General features: G+C 42.1%; 1 protein-coding gene across 1 annotated transcript in view; it reads left to right on the top strand.

Moving 5' to 3' along the window:
- The window catches only part of CERS6 (ceramide synthase 6), a 118,350-nt gene that overhangs the window by 98,666 nt on the left and 3,818 nt on the right, over window positions 1-15,866 (top strand). Inside the window, exon 8 of the mRNA XM_082055857.1 lies at window positions 261-367. Coding sequence (XP_081911983.1) covers window positions 261-367 — 107 coding nt within the window. The remainder of the gene's footprint in view (window positions 1-260; window positions 368-15,866) is intronic.

Below are 15,866 nucleotides of genomic sequence, written 5' to 3'. Positions count from 1 at the left end.
TGTAGGATTTCAACAGATAAATTGAATGGGGAAAGAAGAAATGAGATATGTACCTCTGGTTTTACACAGTTTGAGATTTTTTCTGAGAAAACATTTTCCACCTGCATGGTGGAGAGGAGTTGCAAGGTCACTGTGAGGTGGCCCAGTGAAACTATAAGCCATTTCATTAAAATTTGATTTCTTCTTCTTACAGCTTATACACAATACAAGAGAACTCAGTTGGCCTTACAGAAGTAAACAGACATTTCTTTCTTTTACAGGCTGCCAAAATGGCAAACTATTGCAAGTGTCAAAAACTGAGTGACCTTCTGTTCCTTACATTTGCCATTGTCTTCATTGTCAGTAGGCTTGGCATATATCCCTTGTGGTGAGTAAGCATATCATTTTCCTCAAATGCTAGGCATCAAACAAGCTTGAAAATAACTATGTTGTAATTGAACATGATTCATTGACATTACTCTGTTTCCCAAAGCACGAAGGAGAGTTTCTGATATAACCAGGTACTGAAATAGCTTATTTGCTAGAGTGCCATTGTGTTTACTGTGTGCTAGACAAGAAATATATGGGGCTTCTGCTGCTTTTAAGGTAGAAGTGGGTTGGAGACCACATAGTTTCCAGGTTAGCAGTTGGTGGCCTGTGTTGGTAAGAAGTTAGAGGAGAAATAAAATATTAGTCACTGAAAACACTGACCAGAAGCTAAGCTTGAAGCTAGGATCTTCTCATTAGCCTTCAGTGCACACTTTTTGAATGTGTTCAGCTTAAAGAAAAACATGGTGAGATAAGGAAAGTCTGGCCCAATGAAGTCAGTATGAGGATGTTATTGCCATGCAGATTGCAATACTGCAGGCTACTCCTTTTCCACTCCTGCTTTGAATTGGGGGTCCTGGGAAAGCTGTGTAATACATATGTCTATAAGGTAGTTATACAGGCATTGCTGTAATCTCACCTCTTCCCAGACAAGGGCAGCTGCTTGCATGTGCACATACTCTCTCTTGTAGGTACACACATGTCATGCACACAAACAGGATGTAAATGTTCAGTTTTTTAGCTCAGGTCTTCAACACCCAGAAGACAGCTGGCTAGTTAGAAAATACACTGATGTACTTCAGTGTAGAAACGCATTAAAGTGTCTCTGTAACCTGTGCACTATATATGAGGAGAGCTAGGAGAAGTCATTGGCCTTGCTCTTGTGTTCTGGATGCTTGCTTTCTCTTGCATGCACAGAACTAACCCAAATCCCTGTATCAGTATGAGATCAGGAGTGGTCTGTCATTGTATCAGAAGGCAATAAAAGTGACAGTTTTGGTTTGGAAAAGCACCAAGAATGCCAAAAATGTTACCTTTTGCAGAGTTTTATTTAGAGACATAACCATCAAGCTAATTTTTTGAGCATGCAGAGGATTTACAGATGCCAGTGTCAACCTCTCTGCCACAGTTTCCTTTCAAATCCTCTATAATGATAACTCTTTGGGGTTTTGTTACTGCAAACGGGATAAGACCAAGGTGCCCTTAGGGAGCTGTGTCATCAGCTCTGCTTGACAGTACAATGTAGAAATCTCATTTAGCATTTAATGACTACAAAGATAATGTGATAATGCCTGGTCCCTGCTGCACTATGAGTTGGTGAAGGACCATGATAAATGGAGAAAATGGATCGACACACAAACTGCATGTTTAAAAATGCTTGTTACTTTTTTCCAAGGAGCAATTATTTGTTTCTTAAACAGCTTTGCTTCCTTTTCCTCAGTCTTTCCTTGAAGATAACTTGGCCATTCACTGAATATCTGTAAATGAAGTATTAATAAGCTAGATTTTCTACTTGCATAATCTCAGGAACAATGGTGGCACTCCCGCTCGTAGGATTTCATCTGCCTGTTGCATTCTGGTTTATATTGAGAAATTAAGGGAGGACCCAATTCTACCAGTGCAGTTCTGCCACTGGAGACTGCAGTGCATGACTCTGCTTCAGGGAAGTCAGATGATGACTGGATGGGTTTACGAAGGGGAAGGCAAAGGTGAAGTCATACTTGATCAACCTGATAACCTTCTATGATGAAATGACTGGCTTGGTAGATGAGGAGAGAGCAGTGGATATAGTCTACCTTGACTTCAGTAGGGTTTTTGACACTGCCTTCTAGAAGATGCTGAGAGAAGCTGTGGAGGAATTGGACTAGACAGTCTTTTGAGGTCCCTTCCAATCCCTGACATTCTGTGATTTTGTGTGATAACACATGGGCTGCACGAGCACACAAGGACATGGTTGAAAACCGGCTGAGCAGCCAGACCCAGCGGGTGGTGATCAGTGGTGTGGAGTTTAATTGGGGGCCAGTAACCAGCAGTGTAGCCCAGGGGTCAGTACTGAGTCCCGTCCCGTTCAGCATCTTCATTAATAACCTGGATGGTGTAGCAGAGTGCACGCGCAGCAAGTTTGCTCGTGTTCCAAGTGGGAAGAGCGGCTGCTGCTCCAGAGGGTTGTGCTGCTGTCCAGAGGGATGGAACCTCAACAGGCTGGAGAAATGGGCTGACAGGAACCTCATGAAGTTCAGCAAAGGGAAGTGCAAAGACCTGCACCAGTAGATGCTGGGGGCTGACCAGCTGGAAAGCAGTTTTGCACAGAAGGACCTGAGGATCCTGGTGGGCACCAAGGTGAACATGAGCCAGCAACATGGCCTTGCAATAAAGAAGGCCAGTGGTATCCTGGGCTGCAATAGGAGAGGTGTTGCCAGCAGGCTGAGGAAAGGGATCCTTAACCCTGCTCAGCACTCCACACCTGGAGTACCGTGTCCAGTTCTGGGCTTCCCAGTACCAGAGAGACGCAAAGCTGCTGGAAAGAGTCCAGGAAAGGGTCACTAAGGTTGATGAAGGGACTGGAGCATCTCTCACATGAGGAAAGGCTGACACAGGTGGGACTGTTTAGCATAAAGAAGAGAAAGCTTAGGATGGATATTGTCAATATATATAAATATATGAAAGGAGAGCAGAAAGAAGACTGACCCAGGCTCTTTTCAGTGATGGCCAGGACCAGAGGCAGTGAGCACGAACTAAAACACAGAAGGGTCCATTTGAACATCAGGAGGTACTTTTTCACTGTGAGGGTGACCAAGCTCTGGCACAGGTTGCCCAGATAGGTTGTGGACTCTCCATCTTTGCAGACACTGGAAAGCTGTATGGACATGATCCTTGGCAGTCTGCTACTGGTGACCCAGCCTGAGCAGGGCAGTTGGACAGGATGATGTCAGCCATCCTGATATTCTGTGAGCTGCCTTATGTGTTTAGCTCTGAATCCAGCGTTTAAACCTCACTCTCTATTATTTGAAATGGCAAAGAAGGAACTGCTGACTTGAAATTTTTTGTTATTCAAACACAAAATTTACCAGATCACTGCTATGTGCTTGCCTTGCTGAATAGTCAACAAAGAGCAGATTAATCTTGTCCAGAGTGCATAGTTTAGAAGGAAGTTATTTGTCTTCACACATTTAACTAGAAACAGCTGCCCAATATGCTTTTTCTCTTGAGACATCTGAAAATCAGCAATGTCAAGATTTTCCCATCCTTTACATCCTTAATATGGTAGTCAAGTTTTGGGAAGTCCCCACTTTAAACCTGAAGTGTTTAAAATAGATAGAACTGTGTGTTTATAATTGGAACTGAAGCTCAGAAAGTGGGAGTTCTCACTGTCTCGAGTGATCTCTCTGAATTGTTGCAGCCAAGTGTCACACTGTGCAGGAAGCCCTTGCTAGGACTAGGCAAATTATAAATTAAAGAATGACGTGGCTAGTGGGAATCAGACATCACAGAGCTGAAGTCCATATACGGGTCCCCAATACATACCTCATGCTGTCTGACTGGCAGAGTCCCGCAAGAGATTACCAGCACGGTGATAAGTTATCTAGCAAGTGTCAAAACTTGAGCCCTGCTTTACAGCTGTGGCATTTTGTGCTGTGTTCTGAATGTGCCCATCTGTTCCCGTATATGCTAGGTGACAGCAGCACTTCCATGCCACTTGAGATTGAACCATCTGAATCCTGCTCTACAGAGTAGCACTGGCCCAGTGTGCTGAAAGCAGGGTAAAAATCAAAGTGAGTAGATGGAGGGAAAGGGAAAAGGGCTGAACAGCACCTTCTGAGCTTGATGTCAGCTCCCTTGGTACTGAATATTGGGCTAATGAGGGCAGCAGGTTACAGCCGTAGGTGAGCTTTGTTGCTGGGCTGGAAAAGATCAGCATAGACTGGTGAAGGTGGAGGGGTTGTGTGTTATGGGAATGCAGCAGCCGACAGTGTGCTCTGTGCTCCTCTGTCGCAGACAGAGTGGTTACACTGGCGATGCCCCTGCCGCTCCTCTCCCTTAATCAATGAAAGAACACATTTGTTTATTTGAATATGCAGATGGTTCAGTGTGGTGTATATGATCTTTGATTTTTAAGACCATCTTATTTTCAGACCAAAGCCTTGATGCATGTACCCCTAATGGTTACCCTTACATAGGCGTATGATCACAGAGCTCAGCTGTACTGTGGGCATTGTGTGTGAGTCAGGGTTGCAGGGCTGAAGCATGGGACTGTGAGCTTGTCTCTCCCAAATCCTTTTCCTCTGTAAAGCAGGAATTCTAAATCTTCGCCCCCATTAGCTTGCATGTCAGCAAAGATGAGTCATTGGAGTGGCAGCAGGCCAGGAAGCGTAGTTTTGCTCTCCTTTGCTGAATATTCAAAATAACAAAATTTGGTGCCTGATTAATATTACATAAAAATGTAAATTTTTTCTAGCATAAAAACTGAGAGGTATAAAATTGGTGTGTGCGTAATGTAAAAGGAAGACTGTAATTTATAAGAAAACTTCCCCCACGCAGTAAGGTGAATACCCAAGACAGGCTTCCAGGCTTATGAAGCACTGGCATGCTGTTGTGCTCCGGCTTCGCACAAGTGCCATTTAATTTTGCATAAAGGTACTAATAAACAATTCAGAGTGTATCAAATGCTGTTGTTTGAAGGTTGTTTAGCAGCGGGGCTAAGACAAAAGAAATGGCAATTAGGTATATATTTAGCAGTCTTTCTGCAGGCATCTGGAGTTCATTTCAGCAATAATTCAGAAACCCCAGGACGCTTTCTGCCTCCTGCTGCTAAGTGAATGTAGGAGTAAAGCTGCTATTTTCACTGACAAGACATTTTGCTTGTGAAATTCTCCCACTTGCACATAATCACTGTTCTAGCAAATTACAACATAAAACACAGCTCTCCATGGGTCAGGGGGACTATGATGTCTTCTCAGGTGATACAGGATTGTAGGGGGAATGAAAGCAGTCTCAAACCAAAGAATTTATGTACATTATGTGAGCCCTTAGCTAGTCTAATCAAGCTGGACAAAGCGGTTACCTCAAGACTTTCTTTTTTTCAATAAGCCTTGCAATTCCTCTTCCCTGAGCCTCAAATGCTCGTTTTTGCTGTAGTTACGTGGGCATAGTCTTCTCTCTTGATAAGAGAGTGGTTTGCTTTTTGCCATAGTTAGATTTTTCTTTCAATATCCATGTGTTTGTAATATTTATTAAACAGTTTCTGAGGTGTGCAGAGGATAAACAGGCACCTTCCATTCCAGGAGACATGAGTAAAAAATTTGCTTAAAGTAACTGCAGGTAAAAGTGTAACTTTTGGGTTTGAAAGGAGAAGGAGAAGGCTCCCAGGAAAGCTAGGCTGATGTTTGCCACGTGAAGTCACCAAGCTGGGTAAATTCAGATTCTTTCAGGTTGCTCTGACTAGTACTAGTATGTAGTTGTTTTTCCCTACTTTTGACTATTTTTAGAGTCAGTTATATTGTATGAGAGGTAGAACGCAGTGGGTTTCAGGGAGGTGTTGCTGACAAGTACTGCTATCAAAAGGCAAGGGAGCAGGGAAACGGCGTTGGCATTCGGGCAACCCGTGATGTCTCAGCATGGCACATGTTACATATATGCACTGACAAACGTGGAACAGTGGCTTAACTGTACAAATGTAAATGAAAGCCTAATTCAAGCTGATTATAAAGAACACAGGTCATGTTCTGCATGTGCTGTCCACCAAATCCTCACCTCGGCAAATTTGGTACAATCCAGGTAGTCTGTACTCTGTCCTGTCCTTGATCTCTTCAGATACTGTCAGTGCCTGGACTTTTGTTCCACATTAAAAACAGCAAGGACAGACAGTCAACCACTTTAGTTAGTCGTTATGGTCTTGTTTAATGTGGGTAGGTATGTCTCAACTGGATATTCCATTTTTTTAGTCTGTTTGGAAAGTTTCTCTCAAAGAAAAAGATGGCAAAAATAATTCTCACTGTTACAACTCAAAGCTGTTTCAGGTGCATGTCTCATCAACTGCAATGTACAGTTGCTAAATGGGATTTTTGTGCCAAAAAATCCTATATAAGCATGGATCTGCCAGTCATCGGAAGAACAACTTTGTTCCTTGTCGTTCTTTCATTTTTAAAGCTCACCAGAGTATACACAGTCTGGCTCATGGCTGATTTCTAATTGCCTTTTCATGGCAACAAATATCTGCATGAACCAGACAAGCATGGCATGATCCTCACTGAGTTAAAATTAACTTCTGTTCACCATGGTGTGCTGTAATGAACCCTGGTTACTTATTGCTAGTCATTCTCTCATCTCTGCTTGACTGGCTGAATTGCTCTTCCCGAGTTTCATCACTGGTTAAACAACAGCGTGGAATATAGCCATGCTGTTAATGCACACACTGGGTCTCCAAATAGCAATCCACTATTGCTAGTTTGCACTGTTCTCTCTCCTTTCTTTTATCCTGGAATCAGCTTCTCTCTGAGCAAAATTGCAGCCTGAGTCACAAACAGGGCAGCACAGAGCCCCCATGAGTAGCAGCTGCTGCAAAGATTTGCTGAACCTCTCTTTTTGTGAGCTTTGTTCTTTTTCTAGCTGATACTGACTGTTTTTGTCTCTTTTGGCTCTTAACATGCAGGGAGGTTGGGTTGTTGTCTTTCACACTGGTTTTCTTTCCTGGAATGTTTTCTGCTATTTGACCCTTGAAGCATGTACATTGTGGGAAGGCAGCATGGGGACCCTGACAGAGTCACCCTGCTTCATTCCTCTGAATGTATGAGTAAAACAGAAGCTCCAACCTGCCCTTAAAAGGCATCCTACTGTTTCAAAGCTATATGTAGGCACTAGTTAGAGTGAGAATACTGTTTGGTTACTTGCATGGTAAGAATTTAGGTAGCCAGATAAATCCCAACTGCCCAGACTTCGTCTGGACTCCGAATGAGCACAGTGTTTTGTGATGGTTTTAGCTACTCCTGCTGGATCCTGAAGTCAGTGAAAGCCTTTTTAGCCTCGCTAGTATTATGTATAGAGCTGGACAAACATCTCTGATTGTTCTATGGTAAAATAACTTACATTTTTATTAAGAACATAAATCTCTTCTGACACTGTTTTGAGCTTGTTTTGCTCAGAATATTGTCTAAACCAGTGCACAATCTAAGTTGTTTGTGGGTAGCAGATATTAAAGGAATAAATTATGACTTTGATCCAGGGTACTTGATTCCTGATTTTATTTGTGCTATCAGTGAATGGATGCTGTAGAACTAACAAAAGTTATCTAATATGCTTATATTTCAGCCTGTTTGTAGTTTCAGCAGGCAACTTATAACCTGTCAGTTTATCAAGAGCATTTAATAAAGTTTTTGGCAAGCTAACTACAGTGTATTTGAAGAACTCATAAGTTCCAATTTATGGATGAAAAAGAAGGTTTAATTAAATAAGTCTCCATAAATTTACTCACAACTCTTGTCTTAGCTCTTTAGCAAAGCATATATAATGTTGTCATCCCATCTACTTTTAACAAAGTGCTATCTGATGTGGTTCTTCCTAACTGGTTATTTTATTTCCTCAGTTTGTTTACAGCACTTCTGAACTCAAGCCTCTAAGTGCAACATGAAGCAAAGCTGATGTCTTTGGAGTGCTGGCTTAATACTTATCCAGCTATTTACAGGAAAGCTATAAGAAATGGAAAGGTTACAGGTGTCATTCACCATTGTGGGTTTGCAGTGTAAATAACAAGAAGTGGCATTTGCTCAGTGTTTCCATTTTTAAGATTTTCATGTGATCACAACAGGAAAAAATTATATGAAAAAGGGTTTCATCAGACTTCCAAAGCTGATTCTCGTATCCTCATTTTTAGTTTCTACAGACTGTACCCTGTAGCCGTAATAATGCTTGCTGTTGTCAAGGATAGGCTCTTCAGCCAGTGTTCTCACTTTCCTCCCTTTATTAGAAAATATGTCCTTTCTAAAACCTGTGCTCTGATTGAAAACAGGACAGAAACCATTGCCGTGGCACTTCTTTTGCTCAGAATTTTTCTGATGAATGTAAATGTCTCATGGGAAGGGAAACAGCATTGGTGTTGTTCTTGTGGCCAGACACATCAGCCACTTTCGAATCAGCCCAGCAAGGTGTCGTGACTGGAGAGCAGGATGACCTGAGGAGGCTGAACTGAGGTTTGCTTCTGCCATGATAGTCAGCAGAGGTTCTCCAGGTCTCCTCTGAAGTTGCATCATTTGCAAGAAGGAGGGCAGAAAAAAAGAGGCTGATCATGGGAATTTGCAGTTTGACTGTGGTTTGTTTTGTTTTGTGTTTTTTTGAGAGACATATGCAAGGAAACTTTGACCCAAAATACATCTTAAAGCATTGCCTGTTCTATGATGGGGAGAGCTGTGCTGGGACAGCAGTACTGCAGCCAGCTTATACAGGTGCTGATGGTCTGGGTGGCTGTAGGTCATTGGAGCATGTACAGAAATCCTGCCTCTTCTCACTCCTTTTCTCTTAAAGGCTGTATCTGTAGCACCGGGGTTTGCTGTTGGTGAAGCATATTTTCTGGTGCTACAGAGTTGATATAAAAGCGAAACAGTGCTACTGGTTCACTGTGGGCTGCTGGTGTATGTGGGACATAAAAATCATAGCTGTGCAAAAGCATGGGAGTATGATAGTTAACTCACCAGCTTGAAATAGTAAATGGCTTTTGAACACCATGATCAACAGCCGTGATGCAGCTAGAGTCTCGTTAGGGCTCTGCTAGGAGGAGGTCATTATGGCTAAACGCTTTGGGAGGAACCCAGCATCTATCTGAGCTGGTTTCATCAATGCTGCACAATAGCTATGACAGTAGAGATCATTATTAAGAAAATTGGATTAAATTGACAACTATTTAAGGCTGATTTCCCAGACTTTGGTGCAAAGGAAATGCTCCACACCATGCTTATGGCGGCAGAGGTACAGTTGATTGGGGTTTTGGTGTTGTTGTTTTTCCCCTTTGCATCTATGTCTTTTGGCATTTCTTGCACAACTGGACAATAATCCTTGAGTCATTTGTTTGAAAGATAAGTCCTTGGCAGATGCTGTGCCACTACACTTCCTTAAGCTGCATGATTTGAGTAATCTTTTTCTCCCAAAATATTTGCCATGGCATATAGCTGAGCATAAGACAATGTGTCAGTATGTGCTCCAAACGCGAGAGGAAGAAATATTCCTTGAGCAGAGGTACTGCACGCACTTTTAGAAGGCATGGGGAAGGCTTTTGTGTTCTCTGATACCCTGGTTCGCAAATATTGGTAACTGGCCTCCAATAGTTTACAACAAATGCCTTTCCTATAATATTTGGTTAATAGCATGAAATCTAGGCAAATGGATCTAGATATGTATTCTCTGTTGCTCATATAAAATTTTTATGTGTGCCTGGAGATGTTCAGATTTGGAAGTGTCATTCTTCACATAACGTAGTTTCTCTGTGCCTCTCGTATGATCACAGGCCTTTCCACAAGCATTTTGCCAGAGCACATTACTGATGCAACATTTTGCTGAGTATAATTACATTCTGCTAGGAAATTTGAATTCTCTCCATAACCTAATGTCTATTGAAAGACTCTCTTGAGATTTGAGCTTGGATTGCGAAGGTGTCTGTGACCTTTTGTTATTGTTTTTCTCTGTCCACAAGAGTAAAAATGCTATTATTCATACCAGTAGCTGCAAAAATCAGTTAATGGGCAGTGACTGTTGACAAGAACGAATTGAGTGAAGAGAAAAGCACAACTGAACCCAGGACAGTGACAGCTTGATCAGAATGGTCTCTTTTACAGCACATGAAACATGAATAATTTCCTGTCTGTTCCATTACTTTAGTTAAGTAATTGGAAATCTTATTGATCTACACAGGGCTTAAAATAGCACAGTCTCAGTGGCAGGGCTGTGGTTTCTGCAAAGAGGTGTTGTTCCTTATTACTATTAGAACAGGAGCCACCCATCTCTACAGCAGCTGAACTCATATGAGCACCATGTCAGGAAACCCTCCGATGTGGGGTTGGCGTGGGTGAGCAGAACTACACATGATGCTGAGCTCACTGGTAAAATTGAAGCGTGTGGATTTAATGTTGTTCTGAATACTGACTCAACAGTTAATATATTTTCTGTCACTGCATTTTGCAGAGATCTTCTATCAACTTACTTTCTAAAAGAAGAGTGTATTGAGCATCACCAACCAAAAAATCTGTGGAATCCATCTCAGATGCTGTTGAAAGATCATCTCTCTGTCCTCCCCATCCTTCCTTCCCTATTTCATTGATGCTGTGTGGGTGACTGGTTCTTATGACTCTTCTTAGTTCACAGTGGGTCTCTGCTGCTCCCTTCATCCTTGCCATGCACTGCTTAGTAGAATAAATCCTACTCTGAGGGACTGAAAACCTAAGAGATGGCAGGATCTGAGAAGGGAAACCAGCTTGTTCTTCCAGTCAGCAGGAACCAAGAAGCATCTGTTCAGAGCAGAACAGCGATATAGACCAGTCCTAACAGCAGCTGGCCGAGCTGCAACTCAGAAGGGAAAGAATTTGGCAGTACAGCCCTTTATGTACTGGATTTGCTGTAATTAAATATTTAGCTGTGCTGCAGCTTGAGGGCTCCAGGACATGAAAGTGCTATAGACTTAAGTTTCTTGAATTTAATGAGTATTTTGCATGTCATTTCATACCCTTTTCAAGTAAAAAGTTGGGTAACTCATCTGAAGTCTCTCGTGCAGAAACAGCTGTGTGTCAGGTCACCTGTTGTATAAAGTTAGTTTAGCATTGTCATTGTAAGTAACTAGAACAGCCTGAGTTATGAAGTCCTATTAGATTTCAGTCAAGGTCTAAATCCTGAGATAAATCTTTACTACTAATGAAATGTAGCTGATTTATGGCTGATCAGCATGTGCATATATGTGTGCTTTCACACTCCACTGCCTCTTCATTTGTCTGTGAATCTCAGTGATATTTTTTTTTTACCTATCAGTTTTATGGGATGTTTTAAACAAGTAGTCCATAGTGTTCTATAAACAAGCTAATGAATTAATACTCCCAGCGTCTTTGTGTGGCAGACAAGATATACCAATACATTGTGCCCACCTTCAACAAGAAGTAAACTATGTAAATAAATCAGAAATTTTTTTTAATCACATAATAAGTTAGTGGAACAGCTGAATGCAGAATTTAGAACTCCTGACTCTTTGTTCTCTGGTTTTGGTCACTTTTTACCAGGTATAATGGAGAATAAACTACTATGTTTTGGGGCAGAAGTAAGTGCAATTGTTTCTTTTTCAAAGGAAAAAAATCAAAAGGCAGAAACTTTGAAGCATTCAGGCATTAGTGTTGTTGGATTACTTGCACTAAACACGATCTGAATTTCATTCATGCCCTCCTAGATGTAATTATCCATTTGCTCTGCAATGAATGCAGTATTGAAGGATGTCCCAGTGCAGCTGGTTATGGTGCAATATAGAGAGCTGTTGGGTAATGTGCACATGGTAAAGGACATAAAGACATTTATTGTGAATTATTTAAACAAGCTGTTACCGTGTTTTGCTGTCCTTGGTTATGCTTTGAGGCTTCTGGCTGTTGCACCACAGTGACAGGAAGCCTTTCATTCAGCATGTTACACAGTGTGTTGGTCACTGGACGGTGCTGCAGAAGTTAAGGCAGAGCGTGGCTGGCACCCATTTATTTCAGCTGCATAGTTTCTGCTCCTGTTGTATGTGATAACAGTGCCCATCACCCTGTTATGCTGCATTCTGCAGAGTTCGTCATGAATGTATTGCCTGTCTGCAAGAACGCTGGCTCCTTCCACATGGCTTTCTTTCTCACCTCCTTTCTTTCCTCTTGGGACCCTTTCAGAAGCATACAAGGCATGTTTTTGCCAGTTCTCAGATGAATGTAAATAAGCATTTTATTCTTCCACCCATCCCACTCTTTCTTTATCTTTCTTTCTTTATCTCCCTTTCCTCATTCCATCCCTGGTGCAAGACAAGTGATCAGCTTGCCAAGAACTAGGAACTGCTGTCCCAGAGCCTGGGCATGTGCCCACTAAGTTGAGGGGAGGGAGTGTAATCTTACCAGAGTCACTGTGTGGGCCTGTTGCCAACAGCCTCTCAAGTACTGCTGAGCTGTACTTGAGTTAGATGGTAGAGGAAAAACCTGCGTTGTTATTCGTGTGATGCATCTGATTGCTTAGTAGTTGTTGAAAATGTGGTAATTGTATTCTGAGTGTTCAGTTAGAGTGGTAGTACAGTAAGGGATGGAATTACCTCTCCCAGTGGCTCAGATATTGTGGCAGCGTTCCTGAAAGGCTACCACAGATTTCTGTGAGAGTGGATTGGATCTTAAGTGGTGAATTTGTTTACATTTGTTTACATTTGCGTTCATCAGCCACAGTGCCTAATTCAAAATGCTAAACACAGCCGGGTACGCAGGCCCACTTGGGATTTATTTAATGAGAGAAGAGAGAATAATACCGTCCATGAGATTGTATTCTTTTGTCCAGCTATCAAAATCTCTCAGGGCCTCAGAAAAATTGCTGCAGTCCAGAACCTATTTTCAAAAGCAGAAACTTAACATTTTGTTTCAAATTGCAGAGACCTGGGAAATGATGACCAAAGTTTTCAGAGAGGTAGAGCACTTGCAGCTTAAAGTAATTTCTCCCTGTGAGATCAAGTCCAGCTGTTTCCAGTCAGATAACCAAGAATCAAAGTTTCTGCCATTCATTATGAAAAGCTGGGAATTAATCACTGGAGAGCTTTGAAAAATTCCAGCAAGCCTGTTTGCAGACTTAAGTGCCTGGCTGCCTTTTTTAGTATTTGAACCTAAGATTTATTTGCATATACAACCCATAGGCACTTTCTCCTTCATGTAATCCATTCTCATGCTGCTTTTTCCAGTCCCAGTTACTTGTATAGGTGGTTAAAAAGCTTCGGTTGAATCTTTTCAGTGGTGGAATTGGTGAAAATTTGTCTAACCTTTCTTCCCTCCCTGCTTTCCTCGATCTCTGCGAGAACAATTTCTCTCTGTATTCTGCCTACTAACCTTATGATTCCCGCCCCCCTCCCCTATTTCAGACTTTTGATATGAAATAAATTATTTATTCTGCGAGAAAAAGTTTTATTTGCTTTCCTTCCTTTTTTCGATAGCATTCTGTATTTTTCACTCAGCTTCTGCTTAGCTCTACATGCTTAGACATAGCCCTAGCTCTGCCTGCACACAGCCTGTTCACCAGGTCTCTGACCCCTCTTGGCATGACTGAGCAATTAGTGAGATCCTTTATGCAGCTTTGATGGAGAGTTCCAATCCTGTCCTTAGTTTGCTGGACGCGAGCAGGTGAGAAAGAGGTCTGCTTTTTCAATGAAGGCTTATTTCCCATACCTAACACGCAGTAGATGAGTCATTTGCATGGTGAAACTGCTTTTGGAACCAGAAGCACTCTTTTTGGCCTTGCTGTCTTCCTGATATTTTAGACTTCTGCAAGAACAGACCATCTGCATCTCCAATGCTACTTTTTTACTTGACTGCTATGGAAGTTCCCAGAGGTGAATTTGATCCAGTGAATGAAAATATAAACAAAAGTGTGTAGAAACTGGATTTACAATTCTGGAGCATATAAAATGTTAGACAAAGACAGTTGGATGTGAGCTTTACATAGCTTTATGTACAGGAGTTGTTGATTTCAAGTGTGAATTTGATATGGTGGTTGGAACTGAAGTAAGTGCTGGTGAAGTAAAACAGTGCTGACTACAGCTGTGTTTTGATATGCATGAGAGCATCCCCTTGAATTATCAAGGGGGTATTGCTGTGCTACCATTGGCAAAATGGATTACACAAAGCTGAGACTGAGGGGTTTTAGCTGACAGAAGCAATAATATGACGAGGTTTTTGCAAACTGGAAAACAGTTTCTTTTTCTAGAGTACACTTCATAAACAGGAGACAGAGTTAAAGCACAGCTGTATAGTAATGCTATAAAACATCCACTTCTCAATAAATTATGAAGCAAACATGCAGTTTAGCATAAGAAGGCAAAAATAAAAAGGTAGGAAATTTATTATGAAATGCACTACATTATTAAGGCCAGTATCTTAGAAATAACTGGTTGATTTTGACCAGTGCTGTTTTATACATGTAAACCATCAGCACTTAATGATATATTCTGGTTTTGCTGTCTGTACATGCTTCTTATTAATACGACTTGAGCTGATTTTTATGTTGTTGGAAAGGATGTGATGGAATAAGCAAATGTGCTGGCTTTTTAAACAGCCGAGCCCAGTGCTGTGAAGTTTCAGGTGGAGCTGGGCTGTTCTGCAGCCCCCACAAAGCCCCCAGGCCCCTCCGGACTGCAGACCCAGTAGGTGCAGCGGTTTGCTGATGGAATGTGCCATCTAGTGGCACGTCAGCGGGTGATAGTTCATTTAAAAACAAAAAAGAACATAAAGCCAATGGACTTTTTAATGCATTTTTACACAGCAGGGAAAATGGATGGAGGTTGACAAATCCTCATCTTGCCACCTTTTTCTCCCCCTAAGTAACAGGCATTCATAGATGGTTATTTGTTTCCAAAAATGCCATTGTTTCTACTGTCTGTTGACCATTCTCTGCTCTCAGGCTGTTTGCTGAGGTCTGAAATTGTCTGCTATGGCGGAGTACTTGGACAGAATGATTAGTGCTGTATTCACAAAGCTTCAGAAGTCATGTTGTAACATCACTGTTACTGCCTCCATCTGAAATGCTGATTCTCAAAAACTTGGTTCAAATGCCTACTACTGCCCACATTTCTTTGACATGGCACCCAAGCCTTGCTGCCCCAAAGTATCCCTATTGTCCACCTCTCCTGTATGTGACTGCTAAACCTGGCTCTTACTTGTACTTAAGTGGTGTGCAAATTGGATTTTGTGCAAGAAGTGGCCACCAGAGCTGCCTTAGTAGTTAGTACAGACACTCAGGATGTTCAAGGTCCAGGGTTAAGTCCCTTCACTGGTTGATTATTTTGACCTCAGATTCCTGTTGGTGCTGAGGTTCCACTAAAGAGTTTCTGTTGGAAGACTCAGCAAAAGCCTCCACCCATTCTTAGAAAACCCTATAAGAGGCTGAATCCTGCCATGTGTGTGCCATGGTTTTACAGCTGCTGAAGCCTCGCTTTGATTGAATGGTCATGGTCTGGTTTTGGTTCTGCATATCACATCGCTCGTGTCACTGATACCAGGGGGGCAAAGGCATCCTGAGCTGTGTACAAACACCAACACGAACCCCTCAGCTTTGAGATGGGGTTTGGGAGAGAGGGCTTCAGCTGGGCATAGCCAGGAAGCGTTGCCCTGCTCTTGGTACAGGTGTGTCTGGTGTAATGTGGTACAGGTTGCAGCTCGCTGTCACAGCCTGGAAGCATGGTTTGAAGAATATGGTGCTGCATGTGCGTTGCACTGCGGTGTAAGAGTCACCTACATGCTCTTACCCTGTGCTAATACAGGAGCACCAAACCCTAACTGGAAGCAGTTGAGATGGAAAAGCTTGATTTGAAAAAAAAAATTGAATGAAGT

The sequence above is a fragment of the Streptopelia decaocto genome, assembly GCF_964273445.1.
Source record: "Streptopelia decaocto genome assembly, chromosome: 6".
NCBI classification, from domain to species: domain Eukaryota; kingdom Metazoa; phylum Chordata; class Aves; order Columbiformes; family Columbidae; genus Streptopelia; species Streptopelia decaocto.
Note: the sequence above shows the minus strand (reverse complement) of the source record. Positions and strands in the feature narration are given on the sequence as shown.